The 18,620-nt window shown below is 44.3% G+C and overlaps 1 protein-coding gene across 4 annotated transcripts in view; it reads left to right on the top strand.

The window, feature by feature from the left end:
- The window catches only part of CHSY1 (chondroitin sulfate synthase 1), an 82,116-nt gene extending 73,731 nt beyond the window's left edge, over positions 1 to 8,385 (top strand). For all 4 annotated transcript variants that reach the window (XM_022598834.2, XM_089906908.1, XM_089906910.1 and 1 more), the window contains one exon: positions 5,375 to 8,385. In XM_022598834.2, the coding sequence (XP_022454542.1) occupies positions 5,375 to 6,967 (1,593 nt within the window). In that variant the 3' untranslated portion in view covers positions 6,968 to 8,385. The remainder of the gene's footprint in view (positions 1 to 5,374) is intronic.
- Positions 8,386 to 18,620: the final 10,235 nt, after the last annotated feature.

Raw genomic sequence — 18,620 nt, 5'->3', positions numbered from 1 at the left:
AGACTGAGTGGCTTAAACACTCAGGAGGCTGGAAGTCCAAGATCAAAGTGTCAGCATGGTTGGGTTCGGGTAGGACTCTGCCTGGTTTACAGATGGTTGCTTTCCTGCTGTGTCCTCATAGTGGGGAGACAGTGCTCTGGTGCTTCATCCCCTTATAAGGGCCCGGATCTCATCATGGGGGCCCCACACTCAAGGCCTTATCTAAACTCAGTCACCTCCCAAAGGCCCCACCTCCTAATAGTGCCACATTGGGGATTAGAGTTTCAACACATGAATTTGGGGAGAAACAAACATGCAGTCCATAGTACTGTTCTTGTAGGATTTCCTTGCACTGTCATTCTGGGTCTCTCTTTTCTTCCTTCTGTGCTGTACTCCTTGTTTCTGGGATCCTATGTCATCTTTCCAGATTTAACCCCTCATTCCAGATGGGCACATCCTCTAATAGCTTCCTGGGAAAGAATGAATGCAAGGTAGAATTTGAGTCCTTCAATATCTGAAGCTGTTTGTTCTCCCCTTTTACTTGATGGATAGTTTGGTTGGGAAGAGAATTCTATGTGGAGAATAATTTTCACTCCTCCCACTTTTGAAGGTATTGTTCTTTAGTTTTGTCTGTGTTTAGTGCCACTCCAGTTTCTGAATTATTTGTATATGGCCTTTTTTCTCCTTTATGCAAGTTTTTAATAGTTTTATCTGTAGTGTTCCCAATTTGTACTCTTTGTTCTGGGCACTTAGGGTTCAATCCAGGCACCTGAGTAATTTTGGACCCATGTTTTGTGTTTTCTTCCCCATGTGCTTTCTCTTTCTAGAATGAATACTCTTCTCTCCTGTTGTTTTTTTTTTGTTTTGTTTTTCTATTTTCTGGAATATTCTTCAACTTTATCTTCAATCTCTACTCTTTTTGTTTTGCTATTTTATGTTTAATTTCAAGAGCTTTTTTGTTTTCTGATTATCTTTTTTATAGTATTCCATTTTTGTTGCACAGATACAGTGCCTTCTCTTTGAAACCTTATAATTTTTGGTTTTTTTGTTGTTGAGTTTTTCTTCTAGTCACTGCATTGTTTCTATTTCCACCAAGCTTTTTGTTTCCTTGTTTTGTCTCCATCTTTCCCATTGGAACCCTCGTTCAACTGCCTGATGGTCCTTGGCTGTCAATTGTCATTTAAGGCTGAAGCATTGAAAAACTAACTAGAAGCTCTATAGGCAAGATTTTTTTAAACTAGTATCCTTGCTGTAGTGATCAACTTTTGGGTGATGTTTTTTGTTGGAGGACTGTAGATATCTATGGGGCTATTTAGTTGATACAGAAAAGATGCTTCCAGCCTTCTACTTGGAATGAGAAGTGGGGGACCAGTGTTCTGAGAGCCATTTGGGAGAAGAGGACTGGGGGTCCTACTGTTTAGACTTTCATTTCCTCTCTACTGTCAGCCTTGAACGCATCCCTCTCTAGGTGTTCAGATTTCATTTGTGGACAGATTGAACTTCAGGCTTATGTGCTTATCAATGAAGTAAACCCAGAGGAGTAAGGGAAAATAACCTATAGACAGTGACATTCAGGAATAACTACTGTAAATGATGAATGTGTTAGGGCTTCCTTGGTGGCACAGTGGTTAAGAATCTGCCTGCCAATGCAGGGGACATGGGTTCGAGCCCTGGTCCGGGAAGATCCCACATGCTGCAGAGCAAGTGAGCCTGCATGCCACAACTACTGAGCCTGCGTGCTGCAACTGCTGAAGCCCGTGCATCTAGAGCCTGTGCTTTGCAACGGGAGAAGCCACCGCAATGGGAAGCCCGCGCACCGCAGCAAGGAGCGGCCCCCGCTCGCCGCAGCTAGAGAGGCCCCGCACACAGCAGTGAAAACTCAACACAGCCCCAAATTAGTTAATTATTTTTTTAAAAAGATGAATGTGTCAAGAAACCGCCAATATTTACTACTCACCAGTCCTAGTTTAGTTGCAACAATTGATATGCACCCCTGCATGAATTCTGGTAACAGACCCATCATCTAAATGCCGGAATAACTGGGAGCGTGTTTCTGAAGTTGCTGGGCATCTCCCACCACCCGCCATGGTGGTATGTGGGGAGGAACTGTGGGGCTCTCACTGCTCCATATATCCAGTTCCTCCAATCTCCCTGTGTTCAGCCCCAGCCTCCACCCGCCTTGCAACACTGGTATCTTTCCGCAGGGTTCTCAGGATTAAATAAATTGGCTTACTCTTCAGAGCAGTCTGTTGGGTTTCATCTTCCTTCACTCTCCATTTTCTTAGAATTTTGGGACATCTCTTCTCTACTGTGTCTGTGTCTCCTACCCCATTCTCTTGGTCCTTATGGGTTTATTCCTTTTGCATTCTTTATTCTCTTTTAAGAGTATTTGGGAAGAGAGAATCATGTGGGTTCTACCACTCATATTCTTAAGAAGATTGGTTTTGCTACTATGCAGAATTGAGGAAGGAACAGTTCTTCAAGAAGACCCATTGGGAGACTGAGACATCACCCAGCAGGGCAGGAGCAGAGCAGGGTCTGAAATACCCGGGGAGATGGGATTGGCAGCACGGGGAGAGGAAGGAGCACCACCTGCTTCAGAGTATTCTTAGTTTTGGAAAGCGGCTTATAAGGCCAGACTGATGGCCCAGTGTGCCTGCATTCTTGGAAACATAAAGGGACCTTTCAAAAAAAGACATGGTTCTTCATGCTCATTGTTAAAAAATTTGAAATTATAAGCAGATAAAATGGAAGTAATATGTAATTATAACAAATATTTAAAATCTCTGCCAAAATTGTTAGGAAGCCTTCCACCATATAGCTTACGGTAGTGACTGTAGTAGTCCCCGACCATGGAGCATTGGGTTGTTGCTGAGTTCTTTGCTGTGGTGGGCATGTTGCCAACCTTTGAGTACCTCTCCTCACACCGTGGTGTCCTCAGGTGGAGTCATGGAGTCAGGTGGCTTGCCCAGCTATTTGATGCATGTTGTAAAGGCTAACTTTGTTAAAACTGGAAAAATGGCCTCAAGTTGTTGGGGCATACAGGGGTGAGGGTCAGAGGAAGGAAATGACAGCATTTGTTTTAGCACCTGCAAAGAATTTTCCTCAGTGTTTCTTCATGGTTTTGAATCCTCAGATGACACTCACTTGTCACCTTGCAGCCATGCAGTTTGTACCCAGGAGTCAGCCCAGCTAGAAAATGAACAGTGAAAACACTTTCGACAGGATTTTCATTAAACCTCTTCTGTTGTGACCCATCTGAGGAGTGAAATTAAAAGAAAGATAAATTCTTATGGTCCTTATGATTTGATTATCTTGTCATTTTTCTTGGTCATCATTCTGTGGCCTGTCTATCCAGGGTTGGAGGAGTTCGGGCATCAGTTGCTTCAAGCCCTCTTTCAGCAAATCCCAAACTGCTTTATTTTGGTCCATGTATTAAGTCAAGAATTTGAGTAACTAAGTGCCGCTTGTGCTGAGAGAAACAGTGAGTGGACACTTGCACGCGTGTGGGGGTGCCCGCTGCACACTTGAGAAAGGTGGTGCTCTCTCTCAGAGGTGAGAGACACTCTGCTTCCTTTCCTTTCCTTTTCTTTTTTTTCTTTCCTTTTTTTTTTACTTGACTGTCTTATCTAAGTAATGTAACGTTTGGAAATCATTTCAGCGGGTAATTCCGTGTATACACATACCTCGTTTGTTGATTGTAGATGATGTTGGAAAGCAAAGTCAGAAATGGTGAGGGCACTTGCGAGGAGGTGTTGCAGTTCCAGGCTAGTTGCGCCTCTGAGGACAAGACACAGGTGGTCAGCGTTCAGCAGACTCACGGCTCCAGGGAATTGAGTGAGTGAGTGGGTGCGTGTGCAGCCCCTGCTCAGCACCGGCAGCGTTACTTGTGTGCTCTTTTTTTTTCTTTTAAGCCATTCTTCCGAAGCCTTTCCCTTCTTTTTGCTCTTATTGGCTTCATTTATTGGTAGCTTGTAGTAATTGTAGAGAAAAAGAAAATGGGGTGTAAAAATGCTAATCTGTATTTTTCTATTATTATAACTTTAGTGGCTCAAGGAAAAAAAATCAAAAATACGACTGTCCAAAGGCCTACTTGATCCAAATCCATGCACCCTTATCAAGAGTTAGTATTTAATAATATGATCAAGAAAAACAAAGTTGAGCCACAAATAAAATAGGACTAGTTTATCAGATACCGACCACAAATGTTTTTGTTTTTTGAGATTTTTTTTGACATGGACCATTTTTAAAGTCTTTATTGAATTTGTTACAATATTGCTTCTGTTTTATGTTTTGGGTTTTTGGCAGCTAGGCATGTGGGATCCCAGCTCCCCTACCAGGGATCGAACCTGCACCCCCTGCATTGGAAGGCAAAGTCCCAACCACTGGACTGCCAGGGAAGTCCCACAAGTGTTATTTTTACTAAAATTTTTTGGAAATTTTTGTTCTTTACTCTAGAAGGCTTTGTAGAGCTCATCATCCAGTTGCTTGAATGTACTGGAGAATTAAGTATATTCCCTATCTAGCTTGAGGGAACAGACCCAGTTTTGGCTGATGGATCTCAAACTTTTGTTTCTCCCAGTCAGTGTCCTAGAACAGAGGGAGAGTGGGGTGGGATAATGAGTCCCCTTGCCTTTCCTGTCCTTCAGCTCCACACTCTGAGCCCCTATGTGCTGGCTCTGCTGGTGCTCGAGACGTGGCGCTTAGCAAGCAGACCCTTTCCTGCCTGCACAGGAACACAGAGATGTTTAAAGGATTCTCCAAGTGTGCTCCCAGTAACCTCGCAGACCCTTGGTTTTACCTACAGCATGCCCTTCCCAGTTGCAGGCCTCTTCCTGCATGTGGCTGGATGGCTTTCCTTCTGCTCAGCTCCCTGGAAGCAGCATTAATCCTGCGCTCGGGTCATCCTCCTGGAGTTCTCCTTTTCACTCCACTGATGCAGTTTATTCCTGTTCAGATGGCAGCTCCTTTTGGGTGCCAGTCTTCAGGGAGGGGACCTTGGCTCTTAGGTCCCCTTCACGGGCTTGCTGGGGACCAGCAGTGGCATTCTCTTCCAGGTATGTTGAGTTGGTGTGCCTGTGAGCTCAGGATTGCACTTTTACTTCATGGGAAAACCTTTTCATAATTCTGTTTGCCTACAGAATTGTATTGGCTAACTCTGGTTATTGATGAAGTCTTGTTTCTTTAAGTGGTTTATAATTCTTCTGCTCTCATTGGACTGCTGTAGATCGGGCTTTACCTAGGATCTTAGGTATGCTCTGACTCATTTAGAAAGATTTCTAATATTTAGATTTTTTTTTTTTTTTAGAGTATGCAGGTCTATAAGGAAATATAAGAATAGAGGGACACTCAGTCATGTAATACTAATAGCAATCTTTTTTTTGTTTCTTAACAGATGCAGCAGCTTTTTTATGAGAATTATGAACAGAACAAGAAGGGGTACATTAAAGATCTCCATAACAGTAAAATTCACCGAGCCATCACACTGCACCCTAACAAAAACCCACCCTACCAGTACAGGCTCCACAGCTACATGCTCAGCCGCAAGATTGCTGAGCTTCGACACCGCACCATCCAGCTGCACCGAGAGATTGTCCTGATGAGCAAATATAGCAACACCGAGATTCATAAAGAAGACCTCCAGCTGGGAATTCCTCCTTCCTTCATGAGGTTTCAGCCCCGCCAGCGAGAGGAGATTCTGGAGTGGGAGTTTCTGACTGGGAAATATTTGTATTCGGCTGCTGACAGCCAACCCCCTCGAAGAGGGATGGACTCCGCGCAGAGGGAGGCCTTGGATGACATTGTCATGCAGGTCATGGAGATGATCAATGCCAACGCCAAGACCCGAGGGCGCATTATTGATTTTAAGGAGATACAGTACGGCTATCGCCGAGTGAATCCCATGTACGGGGCCGAGTACATTCTGGACCTGCTGCTTCTGTACAAAAAACACAAAGGAAAGAAAATGACGGTGCCTGTGCGGAGGCATGCGTATTTACAGCAGACCTTCAGCAAGATCCAGTTTGTGGAACATGAGGAGCTGGATGCAAAGGAACTGGCCAACAAAATCAATCAAGAATCCGGATCCTTGTCCTTTCTCTCGAATTCCCTGAAGAAGCTTGTTCCCTTTCAGCTCCCTGGGTCCAAGGATGAGCACAAAGAACCCAAAGAGAAAAAGATCAATATATTGATTCCTTTGTCTGGACGTTTTGACATGTTTGTGAGATTCATGGGGAACTTTGAGAAGACATGTCTCATTCCGAATCAGAATGTCAGGCTCGTTGTTCTACTCTTTAATTCTGACTCCAACCCCGACAAGGCCAAGCAAGTTGAACTCATGAGAGATTACCGCATTAAGTACCCGAAAGCCGACATGCAGATTTTGCCTGTGTCTGGAGAATTTTCAAGAGCTCTGGCCCTAGAAGTGGGATCTTCCCAATTTAATAATGAATCTTTGCTCTTCTTCTGTGACGTTGACCTTGTATTTACTACAGAATTTCTTCAGCGATGTCGAGCAAATACAGTTCTGGGCCAACAAATATATTTTCCAATCATCTTTAGCCAGTACGATCCTAAGATTGTTTATAGTGGGAAGGTTCCCAGTGACAACCATTTTGCCTTTACTCAAAAAACTGGCTTCTGGAGAAACTATGGGTTTGGCATTACTTGTATTTATAAGGGAGATCTCGTCCAAGTAGGTGGCTTTGATGTTTCTATCCAAGGCTGGGGGCTCGAGGATGTCGACCTTTTCAACAAGGTTGTCCAGGCAGGTTTGAAGACATTTAGGAGCCAAGAAGTAGGAGTAGTCCACGTCCACCATCCTGTCTTTTGTGATCCCAACCTCGATCCCAAACAGTACAAAATGTGCTTGGGGTCCAAAGCATCAACATATGGGTCCACACAGCAGTTGGCTGAAATGTGGCTAGAAAAAAATGACCCAAATTACAGTAAAAGCAGCAATAATAATGGCTCAGTGAGGACAGCCTAATGTCCAGCTTTGCTGGAAAAGACATTTTTAATTACCTAATTTATTTTTCAAAATTTTTTTGTATGATCAGTTTTTGACGTCCATTTAAGGATATATTTTACACATGATTTTCTTACAGAGGACTCCTTGAAGATTGAGTTTTTTGAACAAAAATGTGATCATGTTTGCCTTTTGAACACATTTTCTTGCTGAACATTATGTAGCAGACCTGCTTAATTATGACTTGAAATGTACCTGATGAACAAAACTTTTTTTTTTAATATTTCTTTTTCAGACCTCTTTGCTATAGTCCTATGGCAGAAAACATGAACGTTCCTGCAAAGTATTATTGTAACAAAACACTGTAACTCTGGTAAATGTTTTGTTGTAACTGTTAACTTTGCACAGATTCTACCTTTTGTCTTTTTTTACAGCAATTTTTTAAAGCCATTTTATGTTGCAGTTGTCAAATAAAGAAATGTGATAGTAGCTGTATCATCATCTTCAAGAGAGCTTTCCAAAGGTGATTGTTTCCCCCAATCTTGTCTCATTTTTGAAGGTTTTTCAAAGCAAAGGGAGAAGGGAAAGCACAGTAAAAGATAGATGGCTGTTCTTGTTGTAATTAGTGTGGCCTAATGGACCTGGCATTACATTTCAAGAAGGGTCTGGCATTTTCTCTTCTCCAGACCCTTCTTTTTAAAGGGTAAAATATTAATATTTAGAATGGCAAATAAGAATTATTGTCATAAATCTAATGTATGCAAGCTAAAACAAAGACAAAAAAAAAACCCAACCCTAATGAAAGCATTGGGGGGAAATGTATCAGATTTTGATCACTTCATCCTGTCCGTGTTATGTTGATGGAGATGGGTGTCTCATTCTTTAATTACTGTTTTGTTTTATCCTTTATATCTGAAATACCTTTAATTTATTTAATATCCATCGTTTAGAACTCTGCCATTTCCCAAGTACCTGTTAGTTATTAGTATTTATGTGTATTAGGAATGTTTAGTATATTTTATTTGCAGTAAACTGATCTCCAAAGATTTCCTTTTGAAAACTCTTCTCCCCCTCCTTAATTTTTACATTCCTTACTGTTTTACTAAATATTAAGTGTTCTTTGATAATCTTGGTGCTCACGTGTTTTGGGGACAAAAGTGAAATGAATCTGTCATCAAACCAGAAAGTTTGTTTTAAATTCACAGAACAAATGTGCCTTAAATTTTTTTTTCATTTAGATTTCAAACAGTAATAGATTTGCCATTTTAATATACATCATTGGAGATCTGCTTATTTGTAAATAGCCTATTGCTCATTTGGAAAAATAAACCAGTGGACAATATTTTTCTATTGTACTTTTCAGAACCATTTTGTCTCATTACTCTTGTTTTAGCTGAAGAATTGTATTACATTTGGAGAGTAAAAAACTTAAACACTGATTCATAAGGTTTTTCAAGTTATTTGAGGGGAATATTTGTATGCACTGCAGTGCAGGAATGAAATGAAACTTTCAAGTGCCTCTTCCTTTATTTTTTCCTTAGAATGTACTTGTCACCTTTTGTTTCTTCCTCTTAAAGAACTTGCTGAATCTTGTGTTTTATAGAACAAAGTTCTTCAAACCAGGTCCAAGCCCCATCTGGCTTCTTGGTACAACTGTACCTTCCAGGCCTCCTTAGTGCACCTGCCAGGCCAGTTAAAATCTGCATTTTAACAAGTGCCCACGTGATCCTGTGTGCACGAATGTGCTCAGGGTTTTAGGATGGATCTAGCTACAGGATAAATTGCTTGCAGTTGGCATATAATCCAAGAATCAAAAAAGTAAGATCTTTGATGCCAAGGTAGCAAGCTTTGTGGATGCAAATTACACTCCCAGGACAGGTATTTACCATGTAATGACAGTGAAGATCCAGTATAATGACACTGTGCTCACAGTACGAATTGCTGTCATTCATCCTAATTGCCATTTGCTTTGTGGGAGTGTTTAGTTTTTCCTTGGAAAAAAGCAAAGACATATTTATTCCTCAGTAAGGAAGAACATAATATACATCTTGATGACAAAGTCACTTAAATTGTCTCTCTTTACCATACCATAATAAGGAACTGTAGGACAGGGTGTGAGCAATTACTTTATTGAGCTTCAATGTCCATCAGATGTCCTGGTGACACTTTGTTAAAACTGGCTGTTTCCTTCCCTAATCCCACTCTTGCCCACGTCTGTTCCTTTTCCCTGACATCACTGTTAATGTCGATGGAGGTGCTGACCTCCTTTCATCAAGACTCCATCTCCAGAAATGCCGTTGGACCCCTTCACTCTGGTCCTCTTCCCTCGTAGTGCCGTGCCTGGATTCTGTGCCCACTGGCCTGTGGGCTCATTCTCCACCTGGCCACTCCCTCTTCCTAAAGCACCCCTCCAAATCAGCAGCTCTGGTGCCCTCCTCCACTGCCCAGAGAGTGGATTCTGTAGGACACCCTTCAGGGTACTGCTACCAGCCGAACTGGGCTCTTCGTTTGTGAGGACATCAGTCTCTCTCCTGCCTGTGCTTTCCCTCTGTCTGGAGCTCTCTCACCACCTTACTCCACTGGCCACCTGGACTCATCTTCCAGGAGCCCGTTGAAACTCCCCCATGGTCCACTCTGATGTCATTTCAGACCCTTCCAGTGTGGATGTGACACAAGTGGACAGTCTCATTGGACTGCAGGCCTGAGTCTCTTTTCTAGGTGGTGATCCAGCATGCTGGGCCCTCGTGTCTGGAACGGCCAGCAGTGCCCCACGCTACCCCAGCCCCTCCATCAGTGCTCCATTCCCCGCCATGCACTCCTCCCAGCAGAATGCCCTCCGTCCTGCCTGCCCACTGCTCCCACCTGGAACTGCATGGCCTGTGACCCTGTGGGCCCCACACTCCCGACCTAAGATGATTCCTTCTTCCCTTAAACTTGGAACACTTTCTGGTTAGACCTCTTTGCTTCATTTGTTACTTTAGACTTTCTCTTAGCTTTCATTACTTTACAGAAAAGTATTAAGAAAACGAAATGGCCCATAACCCCCAAGCCAGATAACTCCTGTTAATAATTAAAAATTAAGGATAATATGTGAAGGTGGTGAAGGGGGGTGGGAATCACAATGCACAAAGGTGTGAATGGCCTCTCCTTCCTCCAACCATCCAGCCCTCAGGCCCTTCCCGCAAAGAACCACCAGGTTTGTGGGGTTCTGGTGTGGAAGGTGGGATGAATTGTATATAGGCTAGCATCAGTAGCATTTTAAAAATTCATTTACACAGATGAGGGGGTACATGCTTGCTTGGGCACATGGATCTGTGCCAGCCTTTGTTGCCACAGGACAAACTTATGGACTTGGGTTCTGAGAGCAGGCTGGGTGGGCTTCCTAGGCATTGTGGTTGCATGTGTGGGAGCCCTGCCCAAGTGGAGGCTGGAGAGCCTTGTCTCGCAGGGCAGACAGCGCAGGCACCTCACTTCTGGAAGGTGGCATCGCTTTCCCAACACTCTGGGCCAGCGTGAGAACACACACACAGACCCGAGCGTGTGGGACTTTGATGGTTGGAGACAGGCCACGTGTCACACAATGTAGGTCATGTGATGGTCCTCTTGGTGTGAGGGCCGTGCCATCCGTTTCAGAGTCTTGAGAGCAGAAGGGCTGGGTGGTGCTGGTGATCTCTCGGCGGGGCCCTTCCTGAGCCCAGACACAGAAGGAGCTCTGACCCTCCCAGCTGGTCTTTGTCCCACTGCCCCAAACACCATCAGTTCAGACAGTCAAATTCTTTTTTTTTTTTTGCGGTACGCGGGCCTCTCATTGTTGTGGCCTCTCCCACTGCGGAGCACAGGCTCCAGACGCGCAGGCTCAGCGGCCATGGCTCACGGGCCCAGCCGCTCCGCGCCATGTGGGATCTTCCCAGACCAGGGCATGAACCGGTGTCCCCTGCATCGGCAGGCGGACTCTCAACCACTGCGCCACCAGGGAAACCCCAGACAGTCAAATTCTTGATCTCCACAGGTGAGTCTGTCCTCGCCTCCTTCCTGCCCAGCTCTCTGACCACATCTATTTCACAAAGCCCAGCCTCAGCCTGATACAGCTGGAGCAAAGAGGAACTTGCTGTGCAGACAGCAGACTCGGGCATGGCTAACACACACCTTCACCCCCTATTGCTCACACCATTTATCATGATGTGTGACCAGGCTAAGTGACAGTCACGTTTTGCCTCAATTCTTGGGCTTTGAAGGGTCACCTGGAGGTTCAGGCGTTATCTGCAGTCATCTCCGTTCACTACTCAGTGTGTCCATGGGGTAGGATATGTGCCGTGGGCTGCCAGTTGAGCCACAGTCTCCACACCACCTCCCAAGGATAGTGGTCAGGTTAAGAGAACAGTGGATTTACAGAAGCTTTTCTTGCCTTATAGAAACTTCCTGTTCTTTAGGAAGATGACACACCTTTGGGGCTGCCTACCCACTGGACGGCTTGCCGGTGGCTGAGGGGCTACGCCCTGGCCCCAGACCTCCAAGGTCTCCCCTTGTGCTTCCTTGTCATGGAAGGAAGCAGGTGCCGGCCCTCCCTGAGGGGGTTAGGCTGCATTACTGCATGTAATCTCAGCTGCAAAGGAGCTTCTTGCCACAGTGACTGGGGGCCAGCGAGGGATCTGTCTGTTGAAGTGGCTGTACGTGGCTGTACATGCCTCGATGGGTCACACTGTGCTTTCCCAGCCCTCGAAGGATGTCCCTGTTCTGCTTGAAGGAAAAAGCAGCTCACACCAAATCTGCTTAGTCTTGTTATAAATACAATGAAGATGTAAATGTTACAACGCAATGGATCAAATAATAGCAACTCATTTTGTGTGACTTTCAGTAGGAAAAAAACAAAAACTTATGTTAGTGTTGCTATGCTTCAGGGTTTTGTTTGTTTTTTCTACAGGGATGTATGTGTGGAAGAGGGGATGGGTGTAAGATGTTCACAGGAAACCACAGGACCAACCAGATTTGGGGCTGGCTTGTCATCAGTGCAGTTAGACCACTTAAGGCCCTGTTGTCAGATATTTTTTTAATGCATTCCATTTACCATTCATTATATTCCAGTTATGAGGGTCTTCTTTTTTTACTATTGTAGACAAAAACAAATTTTTTTCTTTATGAATATTCTAACTACATTTCCTTTAAAATGGTAAGAGTTATCCGTTATACGTGCCTGATTTCTAATGAGAAAATATAATAAATTGATTAAATCTTTTAATAGTGCAAATTAGGCCATATCTGGAATCTGCCTAAAGCTGCTGCATCTGTATTGAATTTCTCTCCATTAAGCAGTCTACCACAGTTAATTAAGTCAGTGATGCCTCTGGGCTGCCACCTCCTCTTTCCTTTTACTCATTTGCCTCAACCCATTACCCCATGTCAGGCCCCAGCCCCCCGCATGCCTAGCTGAGTACGCACTGCAGAAAAGAAAACACTTCTAGTCAAACTCAGAATGACCTTCAAATTGATTAATTCTGAATTAAGTTTAGGTCTTTCTTTGGGCAAACACTTCTGTTACATAACTAAAGGAGAGATCTCATTCATGTGCTCAAAATGCCCTCTGCAAACTAGAAATGTACTGTTCCTAAAACTGCACATTCAAGTGATCACATTCGTGTTGTGAAGGAAACACTTTGGATTTTTAGATGAAGCCTGTCTCTTCCATTGTAAATAACATTGTCATCACAATGCAAACATAGATTTATTGGGAAGTAGAGAGGGAAAAGGAATGACCTACAATACCTTCCTCTTGCACCACCCTGTTCCCACTTTGGTAACTTCCTCTGGGGTTTTTGTAACATCTTTATAGTTTGATGTACGCATACATACAATTTGGCATCTTGCTCCCCCTCCCCCACTTAAAATACATTAATTCTCTAAACTTATCTTTAAAGGCCCTCGTGTCTCTTAGAATTGAGAATTTCCCTGCTCTTGGCCACCTTGAGTGTCCTGTTCCATCTTGGATAACAGCACAGATGAAGTCTTTTGTACAAAGCCCTCTTCATACTTTGGATCATTGGATAGATTTCCAGAAGTAGGTCATTCACTTCTAGGGACCTTAGTGTTTGGCCGTTTCTGACCTAACGTTAAGTCATTTGGTATTTTACTCGGTCAACGCTGGCATTTTGTACCTACTAGCCACTCTAATAAAACCTTTTAAAAATAAACCTGAACAACTAAATGACCTTCAAGAAATACTATGGGAATATTGCACCCAGTGTCTTGGTTACATCATCCTGTGGAAACGGAAACCACAAAGCCAACTCTGTTGCTGCAAAACTTGAGTCACTGCAAAGTGAGAAAAAAGGCAGAAAGATTTACTGATGACTCGAGGGTTGAGGAGAGGCAAGTTGCAGACAGATGGCCTGTTTGGGAACGAGGTACATTTCTCCACTCCCAGGTCACAGATATTTGTCCCAGGAGATCAAAGCACAGGGCGACGTACGGAAGTGGCAGCTCAAGATAAGAGGGGCGCTTCCCAGACTTTGAGAGGCGGTGGATGTCTGGGAGGGTGTGGACATGCCCAGAGACACCAGGCTCCACGCAACCAGAAGCGAGTGCATTTTCCAGAGAGAAAAGTGTACATTTGAACACAAATGGGAATTAGTTTCAGTCTTCAAAGATGAAACCACTGACCCCTTACCTATATTGTAGGCAGGTTTTGAGGTTTCATTCTATATCTTAGATAACATCATATAAAATATATATTAATAAACAATTTACTGTTACTTGGCTTCTGCGCTACCTGGGAGCTAAAGCCCATGACTAGATTTCAAGGCAGTATTTGGAGCCTGGGCCTTTGGGGCCTCTGGGAATGATCCTTTTTCAATAGGAGCAGCTGTGACAGGAAGATACAGGGCGTCTTGTGCTAGAAAAGGGCGTCTAGAGACCCCTTTTGGGCCTTGATGAGCTGGAGGTCTCTGAGAGAGTCTTGGGATCAGGAGAACCATGGTTAACGTGTGCCTTCCCAACTTCTGTGCTGGAGCTGAAGGTCCAAGTCAGTCACCATGCAGTCCCTGGGTAATGAGCAGTTTGGGTTATGATTCACAGACCTTTAAAATTAGATTTGGGCAAGGGCCTTTCCTTCTTCTGAAAGGACGTGTCTTCCAGCAAAAGCTCACCAGGCCCAGTCTCTCTGAGGCGGATTGTCAGTGCAGTCCCCCATGAGCCGTGTACTCGGGAGGATGTGATGCTTGAGCTGGCCAGCTCAGAGGGATAGGAAGCCCTGTCCAGCCCCAGCCAGGGGCCCGCGGCTCTGCAGGGAGTCAGGGGGCAGCCTGGCCACTGTGCCTGCCCAGGGCCTGGGGCTTGGCTGCCAGGTGTCCCCCAAGCTGGGAGGACACGTGACTCCACTTCGTCCCCTGGGGACCTCCCGTTAGCTCAGGCCTTGCAGTGCCATTACCTTCGCCTCCCGGCTGAGGGCTTGACACTGCCCTTTCTCTCAGAGTGGCTACTGCAACAGCCTGCTGCCCCCAAGTTGCTTTGGGAGATGAGTCCATCACAGAATCACGTTGTTTCACCTAAATCCCCATGCCTTCTTCACCCACAGAGGTGCACAGTCAGTGGGGTTCCACTTGCCCTAATTCCTTGCTTGGCGTGTTTTCCTTTCTTCGGCCTGCATAGCAGTCAGTCCCAAGTTAGAAGGAAAATATCCACAAACCACAAGATTGGAGAGAAAATGTGACTCAAGAGGATCTTCATAGGTTTGGTACTAAAATGCTGCAGATTCTTTTAAAGTGAATTGTCCATGAGGATGTAGCATTGTCAACTCTGAAGACAGTTGCTGTGCAAATTGAATCCACTTTCAGATTGTGACACCAGAAACACCATTCCTACTTGGGACAGGAAACCACTCTGTTGGGTTCTGAATGGTGATCAGATATCTGATCCTGCTGGTCCAGGAGTGCTGCCTGGTTCCTCCATGTCTTCCAGACACAAGCCGTGTGCCAGCTGGGATGCTTCCTGTGCTCACTCAGCAGAAAGGCCCTGCGTGAGATTTGCCGCTGGAATACAACTCCAGGAGAATTCACTACGCTGGACATTCTGAAACTGCAGGGCCAAGGGGCTGGGCACAGAATGGGGGAGAGTGACCTACCTCAGTGATAGGTATTTCCCTATAACCCATTCGCTACACCAAGCTGTGGGGAGATAAACCCAGGAGAGGTCAGGGTGAAGGACAGTGACTGAAAATACAAAGATCTGAGTTAGCTGTGAGGTGTTTGGTTTGTCACTGTGGAGGGAGAAGGGGCCTCAAGTACCAGGCAGACCTGGGTTGTGTCAGTGGTGAGCTGGCTAGTACCGGTTAGTACTGGCTACTACCCACTCATGATGGCTTGTGCACAACCCTTCCAAACTCCATGTTCAGTGACATCATGCTGGTGGCCTGAAATTGGCCGAGGTGGGAGGAATATTTACACCACAGGAAATGGCAAATGCTTCAAATCAGGCTTTTTTTGGGGGGGAGGGGATTGGATTTACCAGCACAGCGCTGGTTTGCACTGGTTTGGATCAACTCCACAGACGATGGGACAGGCCCTGTGCCAGTCCAGCTGTGTGACCTCAGATGAGTTACCTGCAGCAGAGCTCGACTTCCTCCACTGAAGTGGGCATAGTTATGATTACCTCCCAAGACTGATGAGAGAATTCATAGGACCTGGTGTGCCTCCTGTCACTCTTTCAGTTAATGTGTCACCCCCACACCACCTCCCCACCTAGACATCTCAGTTGCTCAAGACTCCTTCCAGACTCATATCCAGTGAGTCATCAAATCTCTCAAACCCCTCCTGGATACAGTCACCAGGATGGCCCCTCCTCTCACCCCATCGTCTCCCCACAAAGCTGATGTACAGGACATATCCTGCCCATTTCCTGCTCCTCCAGGTCAGCCTCTTCTGGGTCTTCACACTCTTCTTCCTAAAGAAGCAAACATTATCTGGACTCTTCTGCTTGGACAGGACACCGTTCAAGCCCAGAAATCATGGCCTGACTGCCCTAAGGCTCTGCTTGGCCCCACCTCCACCTGCCTTTTCCAGACTCTGAGCTCTAACCCCTGCCCCCATCACCACACCTCCCCACTAAGAGACAGGGAATCTCTCTTAAAACTCCAAGCTTTGGTCCACATAGCATCCTGGCCCTGGAATGCCCACCTCCTCTCTCCCTGAGCAAACATGCAGATTCTATGGCATATTACCCCTTCACTCTGGCCTTCCTGGGCACTTAGATGGAGTTTTGTCAAGCCTCCTCACCCCAACCAGGCCCCTTTCCACTCGCCCTTGTAAGTTTCAGCTCCTCACTGGGGGTTTCTTGCCTTCATTTGCTGGGTCCCTGGCCACTACACCAGACTGGCCCTGACTAAGGCTCACTCACCTTTGTCAGCCACTAGAGGCCTGGCAGGTCATGGTGTGCAGCCAATGTTAGTTTCTCTTTACTTCTATTCTAGGGTCTTGGTGGGTTATTTGCCAAGGGAAAATAACAACTAAGATAAAATATTTCTATACAGACAGCCTGGGACATCCAGTTTTTAGTTGAAAACAATCAAATAGTTTTCTGTGTAAGAACAAGAATCTTACTTCAGAGACATGAAATGCTTTCTGTCTAGAAACATGAAACTAACATTTATGGAACAGTTATTAAGTGTCAGGCACTTTATATAAGTTACTTCATTTACTTAATCCCTGTGGGATCAGTATGCTTGACCTCAGTTTACAGGGGAGGAATGGAAGCTCAGAGAGCTTAGGTGACATGGCTAAGGTCACAGAGCTAATAAATGGCAAATCCAAAATTCACACCAGATCAGTCTTTTTCCAAAACTCATGTTGGGGCGGGGGGCTGGGGGGAACGGTACATCTACTTGTCAGGGAGATTTAGGTGCTCAATTTTAAAGTGCTCACAGATTACCAGGAAATGGGAGCCCACTGAACGGGATGTTTTCATAACCATAGGAGAATGGCAGAACACATAAATACTTTATCATTAAAATTTTTTCTGCCTTTTTAAAGGCGGAATATTTTTTTAAGATTCCAAAACATGCAATTCAATATAGATGTAGTAAAACATACAGTATTGAGCAGAGTTTTAGTTCCTGTAACAGTAGAGTATCTTGTATCAGACTAACCCTCCCACAAATAGCGACAATAAACTTTAATGGACAAAGTAGCAAAAAAAAAAACACCAAAAGAAAAAAATTATTTGAAACACTGGAGAGTGACCAAAATCAGGCAGATGCTGGCGGAGATTTGACCCTTGAAAAAGAGAACTGCATATTATTATAATCATGCATATTAGTTACCTAGCTCTTTCCTGGAGGCCACTCTCCAGGCCACAGAGCACTGGGGGATTAGGACTAAGAAAGTCCCATTATTATTGGCTTGAGGCATCTGAGGATGGAGTTTAGAGCTGAGCTGGAAATGAAAAAGGGAAATCCTAGGAAGCAGGGAGACATGGAGGGGGGAACTTCAAAATCTGCATATCAACTCCCTTCCTACTTCAGTTACTCCTGAACTGTGGTTGCATGGGGGAGACTCAAAGGAACATAGTGGAAAGAAATAACTGAAAAAGCTAGTCCAAAATTTCAGCTGCTTCCCATTGCAGGGAAGCCAGAGTTTGGAGTTTAGAATACTACTAGGTTAGAGGAGCTTCCCAAACACCTTGGGATGTCCATTGAAACTCCAAATGGGCTACATGTTAGGAGAAAAGACTATGTCTCAAATTTATCCTAAAACCAATGGCAAAATCCAAACAGACTTCCCCTAATAAGTGTGAAAAATAAGTCTCCACAAAATTGAGATGTTCAGCCAGGAATTTAAGTCAGGAATTCCACAAAAATCAACACCTTTCAGAGGAAGATGATAGAATCCAGAGTTTGTAAAACAGATATCCAGCATTTCCTCCTCAGCCAAGCCTTTCTTAGTGCTTTGAGCAGTTTTACTCCTGACTCCCCATTCTGATCCTGGACCCTCTTTGCACTATGCCCTGTTAAATTCTAGTGCTTACATGGGGGCTTCTTGTCAAGAACTGTGATTGGCTGCCACACCAGACTAGTAATTTTTGATTAGTAGACATGTGAAGATACAGGGAAATTGACCTATAGTCAAGAGAAAATTCAGGCAATAGAAACAGATCTTTAGATGAGTCAGGAGTTCAAATTTTCAGGCAAGGTATTTGAAATAGCTATTATAAAGTAGCCAAGAAGTGACTATATGGGGAATCTTTAGGAGAAATTGAAAATAATAAAAAGGACTTCATTTGTATTCTGAAAAATACAATATCTGAAATGAAGAATTCACTAGATGGACTTAATGGCATATTGAAAAGTTCAAAAAGTCTTTTTCTTTTCCTTAAAGATGAAAGAAATTAGCAAAACCCTGCAAAGATTGATCAAGGGGAATAAAAGACAAAACACAAATTATGAATATCAGAATTTAAAAAGAGGATACCACTACAGATCTTGAAGCTATTAAAAGAGTAATAAGATAACTTTATGCCAATGACTTCAATAACAAAGATGAAATGGGCACATTTAAAAACACAACTTAAAATTGATGCAAGGTGAAACAGGTAATCTGAATAGCCCTACATATAATAAAAAATTAAATTTGTAAAGAGAAACCTGGCCAGAGAAAAAAACTCCATGCCCAGATGGCTTCACTGGTTAATT

Source organism: Delphinapterus leucas, chromosome 2, assembly GCF_059928025.1.
Source record: "Delphinapterus leucas isolate spDelLeu-1000000601 "Yukka" chromosome 2, BTC_Dleu_Yukka2, whole genome shotgun sequence".
In the NCBI taxonomy this organism is placed as follows: domain Eukaryota; kingdom Metazoa; phylum Chordata; class Mammalia; order Artiodactyla; family Monodontidae; genus Delphinapterus; species Delphinapterus leucas.
The sequence above is the reverse complement of the archived record's forward strand: the minus strand, read 5'-3'. Positions and strand labels throughout refer to the sequence as shown.